The 7,942-nt window shown below is 37.0% G+C and overlaps 1 protein-coding gene across 2 annotated transcripts in view; it reads right to left on the minus strand.

Moving 5' to 3' along the window:
• Nucleotides 1-3,909, minus strand: part of Mdfic2 (MyoD family inhibitor domain containing 2) — a 129,990-nt gene extending 126,081 nt beyond the window's left edge. The window contains exons 1-2 of one of the 2 annotated variants that reach the window (XM_008827148.1): nucleotides 3,737-3,909; nucleotides 3,083-3,170 (exon numbers count right to left, since the gene is read on the minus strand). In XM_008827148.1, the coding sequence (XP_008825370.1) occupies nucleotides 3,083-3,170 (88 nt within the window). In that variant the 5' untranslated portion in view covers nucleotides 3,737-3,909. The remainder of the gene's footprint in view (nucleotides 1-3,082; nucleotides 3,171-3,736) is intronic. The other variant, XM_029560618.1, reaches the window with a different exon arrangement.
• Nucleotides 3,910-7,942: the final 4,033 nt, after the last annotated feature.

Consider the following 7,942-nt stretch of genomic DNA (forward strand, 5'->3'; position numbering starts at 1 on the left):
ATATGAATGTATATATGTGTACATACATGGCCATATAGTTAGGTAGACAGGTGATAGAGATCAATTATAGATAGAAGCTATGTGGATAGATAGATATATACCCTGCGTGCATGCGTGTGTGCACAGATAAATCTAGACTTTAGAAAGTCTGGAATTTGTAGGTAGCTTAACTGGTGTGATAAGGTGGCTTTATAAAAAGAAAGGAATTTGGAACTAGGAAACTTAGGTTTGAGATTCTTTTTACAATTTGCCAGTTCTGCAAGTTTGGGCATGACCCAAGATCTCTTCAAACTCAATCTATAAAATGGGGATGATTCAGGCCTGGAGAGATGGCTCAGCGGTTAAGAACACTGGTTGTTCTTGCAGAAGACTCAGGTTTGAATCCCAGCACCCACATGGCAGCTAACAACCGTCTGTAACTCCAGTTCCAGGGGATCCGACAACCTCTTCTGTCCTCCGTGGGCATTGCACAACATGGATGCACTTACCTACACGCAGGCAATACACACATACACATAAAATAAAAATAATAAAATTTTAGTAATGGGGATGATTCTGTTGTATACTAGGTTGCAGTAGGGATCAGATAAAGGAATACAAAGAACCTTATAAGATATGCACTGCTGTTACTAATACTGATATTTCAAGGAAACCAAGCTTTGAAAAATACTACTGCAATCTTGTTTTCTAAAGGGTCAAGAAATACAGAAGTCATGAAACTCCATTTGTATAGACTAATCCCCAGAAAGGCAACCAAGGTCCAAGAAGTAGAGAAATATGATATAATTACAAAGCTAGGGAGCAACTGAGCTGAGATTTAGAACCATGGATGCCTGACTTCAAATGCTGTGTTTCTGCTGAGCCAGTTTGTCTTTCTTTTCTTTTTTTTTTTTTTAAAGCCAACCTATATACTTCTTCTTGGCAGCAAAAATGAAAGACATTTATGTTTGAAACTAACTCATCCTGATAATTCCCAATTAAGATGTTGTCATCTAGCATCTGGCTCCATTTCCTTTTATGAAATATTGTAAACATAATTTGAGTATAGCTTAAATGAAGTGTCCAAATGGGATAAAAACAGGTCACCTGGGAAATTAGATTTTATAGATTACAAGAATTTAATGCCTAAGTTGTACTTAATGGGCATAATTTTTTAAAGAAAATTCTTTGGAAATGACTGGTCTATCAATTTCATCATTATTTCTATAACTCTACAGTGTAGGCCAATTAAGGTCAAAATAAATAATAAAAACTTCACTGTAAGTAGTAATGAAAACATCTTTGTTAATGGACTTGAGATTCACAAGAAAAACACGAGGCTCTTTGATCCAAGTTCATTTTTTCCTTCTACCTTGTTTTTAAAAGGTTCTATGTAAAGCATTTTTGGATAAAAAGAAATTAGGGAATTGTCAGCCTTGTGTCTTTTTGAAGGAAGTGATGTTGAAGATACTTTATGTGAATATATACTTTAATCCTGAAATAAAATCTGTTTTCATGTGTCTGTGTTCATATGTATGTGAACATGTGCATAATGTGTGCATTGAGTAGAGACCACAGGTTGATGTTGCATGTTTTCCTCAATTGTTCCCACCTTTTTTAAGACAGGGTCTCTCACTGAGCTTGGAGCTCACTGGTTTACCCAGTCTGGATGGCCAGCAAGCCCCAGGGATCCTCCTATCTTTCTGCAACCCTAGTACTGGGATTACAGGCATGTGCCACCATGCCTGTCTTTTTACTTAGGTTCTAGAGAGCCAAATTCAGGTCCTTGTGCTGGCATGGCAAGCATTTTACCGAGACAACTTCTCACCCCCAGCTGAATAAAACCACTTAAAGGGAGAAGCTCTAAGTATTAATCTGATTGTTGAACAATTGGATAGACAAAATTATTTTTTTAAGATGAATGCTTTCATAATGAGGATGGAAGTACCATGGCATTAGGGGTAAGAGCACACGAGGGTATGAGGAAGCTGTTTGTACTGATTTAAATACACTGGGGAAGTTTTAGAGCATGGCTTTTGTCCTGACCAGTAAATGAACTGTCTTTTCCGCTGGAACCTGGTAAGGCGATGGTTAAATCCATGTGCTATCAAATCATGAGCTGGGATCTGGTCCCAGCTCTTACTTCTGATTTTGTAAGTTCCTGGGACTCTTTAAGGCTCAGTTTTCTCATTGGAAAATTATTGATAATAACTGCTTTGTAGGTTAGTCATAATGATTCAGCATAAACATCAATAAATGCCAATCAATACATCAATGTGGTAAAAATTATCATTATTGTCTGAGGGTTATATAACCTTCTTGACAGGTTTATTAGCATCTCCTATGACCTTATAAAACGCTTTTCAACGGGTTTAAACCACTTATAAGTTGCTCTTCTACAATGGAACAACTTAACAACATTGGGAAAAAGACACAGCACACTTATTTCAACAAAATACCAAGCCAGTTTCCTTTAAGAGACACAAAGACCTCCATAAAGCCAAAAGATTATAAAAGCAGGTCTTCTAGTAAATAATAATGAGTTTAGACCTATTTTAGAAGTAACACTAATCTGTACTCATCAAAGGAGAACATATTGATTTGTGTGTGTATTTCAAGCAACGGTCTTATGCATGATGGGCGTGTGGTCAGCAGCATACCCCCCTGGGAAAGGTGGCTTCTCTAATTGCAGTGAATTGTGATTCTATTTGTAGGTAACGTTTCCTACAGCATGCCTTCATTTCTGTGATTATTATTTAAGAATACTTGTCCTCAAATTCCTTACTCTTCTTGGAGCTGAAGGAGAAAAGTCTACAGTACCACAAGACCCTCCAAGAGTGTGTGTATCTAAGTTGAAAATGCATATGAAGCCTTGCCAATCAAGGAGTATGTCACAACCCAAAGACTACAGCACAGTTTCAATACGGAAGATCTTGAAATGCCTGCTTGGGTCACACGTGCATAAAAAGAGAAAATCAGAAGTATTGATCTCATTTGAACTCCTGAAGCACATTTCTCCTGCCCATGCTGTCTTCTCACTATGAGAAAAATACCATTTTTTTTCACTAGTAGAAAAAAAATCAAGAGCAAGAAGACAACTTACCTTCCTTTACCCAAGGAGTGTTATTTTTGTCATTTTCGAAATGCTCAGCTGTTCTGACTTTTATCTTTTCTAGCTCAGTTTCTGACATCTAAAAGGAAACAAAATTTGCGATATAAAAAATGCATTAAGAACCCAAATTTATAACACAGAGTTTTATATTTGGAGACTGTTGCCATATTATGGAAATTTTTCCTCTCTATAGTGTTTCGGTGCACTGTCTAAATGTGAAGTCTTACCTTTGATCCATTTGTGTTATTTTAAAACACTGACATTGAGAACTAAACTTGGTGTGATAGAGACTTCATTGCTCAGAAACAAAGACTGTTATAAGATCTTACATCTTTTGAATGTGAAAGGAAAGAATAACACATTAAAAAATGTCTCGGATTTGAAACAAACACTCTGTTGCTGTTTAAATTTTTCTACATACCATATAGGAAGGCCTGCTGGAAAGTAAAACAATAACCATCAAACACAAAGGGACTTCTTCAGGAATTTATTGGTGAAGTAAGAACCTTACTACCTAAGCCAGCTCAGCCTGAACCCCCTGGAGGAGCCCAGGAGACCTTTCGAGACCTTCAGTGCAGTGCACTTGACTTTCAAGGCTTGCTAGCTAAATTTCCTCTACTCAAATCCACACAGCACAGCACTTACCTGTGTGTCCCAAAAGGAGAAGGCCAGAGGTATGGGACTGGAGAGCAGTGTGCTACAACCTCCCTTGTCTCGAGGTGTCCAGCATTCCTCTATCCTGGCAGAAGTGAGCGGAGAAGCAAACACACGCCCTCCCTGGGTGGTGCTAGATTTGTATTGCTGCCAGAAGCATCCAACTTGCGGCTGAGAGGGTTTTTTTCAAGGTAATATAAAGCCTGTGGTTCAAAACAATAAAACCTCTTCCAGGCTAACACTTATTTAAACTGACACTCTACCAAATAGGGTAAAAACAACGAATTCTTCTTGAATAGACAAAGTGCCGTCTATTCCCTTCCTTTCCATCTGCCATTCACTATGTAGGATTAATATTAGAAGTTATAGAAAGGACATACTAAAATATCTACCCAGACTATTGGGGTTAAAAAAAACAGGGTGACCTCTAAAACTGAATTCCCAGATGTTCATTCTCTTGTTGCTATTTGGAAAGGCAACTTTTCTAACATAAGCAATAAAAAAATTAAATTTTTATCATTTGTAGATATTCCAAAAAGGATTTGTCATTAGTTGACACATTTTTATCATGGAAGTATTTGGTGTGTGTCCCAAAGTGGTTTCTCCCCCAACCCTGTGTGTTTACCTAAAAAAGGTGTTATCTGATTATGCAGCTGCTGTTTCCTCTACCACACAAACTTCATTTCTTCTACTATTTTGTTCACAAGCTTATCATCGTCAAAACTCCCTTGTCAGCCAATTTTAATGGAAAATTCATCTTTAATTCCTTCCATTATGAGTAAGATAAATTTCAGATTGCTTAGACAGCTATTTAAGACCTTGAATGATCAGATTTTTCTCTGTGATTTTCCACCCAAGGTCAAGATTTTTAGGCAAGACCTAACATTCAACATAATTTTACAACTCCTGTTTTGTTATTAACATCTATAGGAATGTATCCCCAAAGTTTTGGGTCACCCTTTCCTTGGAAGACTTTCAATATCTTTTTAACTGCAAGTGATCAATCCAAGTATGTGATATTACTTGGATTTTCTCATGGAATTCTGTTTCATTCAAAACAGCACTATTTTTCAGTTAGGCAACTCACTTGGAACCCTATTGCTACCTTTATCAGTCATCAATCACCTCTGATAAACGCCATAGATATTGATAAGCATAGAATTCATTTTTGTCTCTATCCCAGCAGTAAAGCTGTTAAAAACAGGTATTAAGTAGTTTGTTCTCAGTCATCTGTTTCTGACTAGTGTCCTTGTTAGACACTATGCTGAGTATTCCCTTCATGTGCCAACATTGAAACTGTCTGTTCACCTGTTTAGTGACAAGCATGAACTATAGAATTCTCTGTCTGGGCAATGGACTGATTTGGACTGTGATTTTAGCCTCTTGAGTTAGACTGAGCTGTGGAATGAATGGCTGGAAATAAAGACAAACAGAAGTTCAAGGAAGCAGTCAGGACAGATGCTGGTCTGGGGTCTGATCAGAATCCATTGATACTTTTTTTAACTGAAAATTTCATACATGTATACAATGTGTTTTGATCAAACCTATCCCCATTCCCTTCCCTCCAATTCTTCTTCTAATCCCTTAAAATCCCCCCACCACCACTGAGTACACCTATTACTGCCTGTATGTGCATCAGTGGAACTGGCCTCCAAATTACTATATAACTGAAGACTGAACTTGAACCCCTGACCCTCCTCACCTACCTCCTGAGTGCTGGAATTACAGGCATGCACCTCCACTTCTGGTTTATGTGGTGCTGTGGATAAAACTCAGGGCTTTTTGAATGCTGTACTGCATCCCCAACCTAAACACATTTTACAGGAGTTCTCTTTGCAAATAAGGATTGTTGTATTTAGAAACGTGTTTGAATCCAGAGATGGTGTTGCAAAGTTTATATTTTCTTCTTAAATTATGATTTCTTTTTCTTTTTTTTTAAATTTATTATTTTTATTTTATGTGTATGGGTATATTCCCTGTGTATAGGTAAGTGCACCTGTGTCATGCAATGCCCATGGAGGACAGAAGAGGCTATCAGATCCCCTGGAACTGGAGTTATGGACAGTTGTTAGCTGCCATATGAGTGCTGGGATTCAAATCCAGGTCTTCTGCAAGAACAGTGTTCTTAACTGCTGAGCCATCTCTCTAGCCCCTATTTTTCTTTTAAAAATGGAAATAATATGAATTCAATCTTGCAATAAATTCTTTTGATTTGACTCAGTAGCTCTGCTTCAGGATCAAAATCTGATCCTAAAATAGAATCTTTGAGGACAGGCTGTCCATCAGAAGGCAGTTTTTGCCAAAAGAAAAGCCTGCAAGGTGATCACATTTCACACTCTTGTTCCTGTTAGAATCCAATTGAACCCATGAGATAGAATCATTTTAACAAATAAGAAGTATGTGAATTTTGTGAGTTTTTTATTGTTTTAAAATATACCACATTAACATTTAGTATTGCTTTAGGAAATGAAATTAATGTAAAATTAATGTAAGAATATTTAATCTGTGTGTAATGATGTTACCAACTTACCTTATTGAATTTTAGAAATATAATTTGTAGAATAGCGTGCCTTTGAGGATTTGTGGGTTCAATCTAAATACAAATACGATGATACAGAAAGGTGAGTTACTTATTTGAAAGTCTTTTTTGCTATAGAATAGAATCTCCAGTATTGAGTATAATGAAAAATTTTCAGTAGCCATTCAAATAACTAACACAAGCCACCAAGTAGTGTACATTTAACATTTTTATTTGACTATTTTGTGTCCTTGGTGCAAGAATTCATATGGAACAACTAAGCTTTGGTCCAAAGTATCAAAGACAAACCTAAATAAAAGATTAATAAAATTCCATATTTGCCACATGGACTCTGCCAGAGGCCATAACAGTTAATATCATGAAGCATACCAGATCTATGGCTTGGATGTTTGGCTTCTCAGAAGCTAAGGTATGAAATAACAACACTGAGGATATAAAATCATGGTTTTATCATTCTTCCATGCTAGTCATTTAAAATGATATTTATAGCAATCAAATTGTTTTCATGCACTAAAGTTATTTTCATTAACTTAGCTATTTGTTGAAAACAGAAAATGTTATAAAAACAAATCTGCATGTTATTCCCTAGAAGGTTTTTTATGAAAATGCTTGTTTTCACAAGGCATGATGCCAAGCATCCTTTACTTAATATGGTCCACTAGGGTAAATACATGAGAGAATTTCATACCTTGTCAGTTCCTTTATTCAGTTTCTGTTTTATACTATCATTTTGATGTTTCCTGTGTGCAGCTGTCATAAACCCATAAGTTATGTGTTGTGTATACAACTGGTTTTCGCCTAAAGAAGTCAAAAGATAAAATCATTTCTATTCACACCTAAATCACTATCATTTCTGATTCTGCCCTTTCATTTTCATAGATGGGAGTTTTCATCTGATGCCATTCCACTTCAGCCAAAGAATTTCTTCTGCATATCATGAAATGCAAGTATATTGATGACAAAATCCCTTAGACTTTATTATCTGCAGACTGCATTTACTCTAGATAACATTTTTTCCTTTTTCTTTTTTGTGTCCTGGGAGCGGATTTTAGGGCCTTGTGTATACTAGGAAGCACTCTAACATTGAGCGATATCCCCAGCCTTCTTTCCACTTTTTAATTGGGGACCAAGTCACCCAAGCTGCCTTTGAACTCTCTCTTAGCCTGTACTGGCTCTGAACCTGGAGATCTCTGGGCTCAGCCTCCCAAGCGGTTGGGATACTGGCTTGTGCCACCAAGCCTGGCTGAGCTATTTAATTCTTTTTGCTCTTCCTCATTGCTTTTCCTTCTTCCTTGTTTTTGAGGTCACTCCTATCCCAGGTCCCTTATGTCCACCTTTCCACCTTTCTAGCTAATTGACTTTTTCCTCTTCTTGTTTTTTGTTTGTATATTTGTTGTTTTAGCTGCCTGACTGCACTATATTTAGGGATTTCCTTCATCTTTCATTGTGGTTTTACTCTCTTTGCTCTTAGCTGAGACACTGGGTTCTGTCCATTGATGCTTTTCACCAAATTTAGGGCACTTGACTCACTTTTTCTTCAAATACAGTTTTTCTGTCCTATTCTGTGTCCTCTCTCTCTAAGAGTCCAATTATAGACGCATTAGACCACTTGATAGTTCCACACAGGCCACCTTATTTTGCAGCCCTCTTCTCTCTTA

This window comes from Nannospalax galili, unplaced genomic scaffold, assembly GCF_000622305.1.
Source record: "Nannospalax galili isolate Female #2095 unplaced genomic scaffold, S.galili_v1.0 scaffold1051, whole genome shotgun sequence".
NCBI classification, from domain to species: Eukaryota; Metazoa; Chordata; class Mammalia; order Rodentia; family Spalacidae; genus Nannospalax; species Nannospalax galili.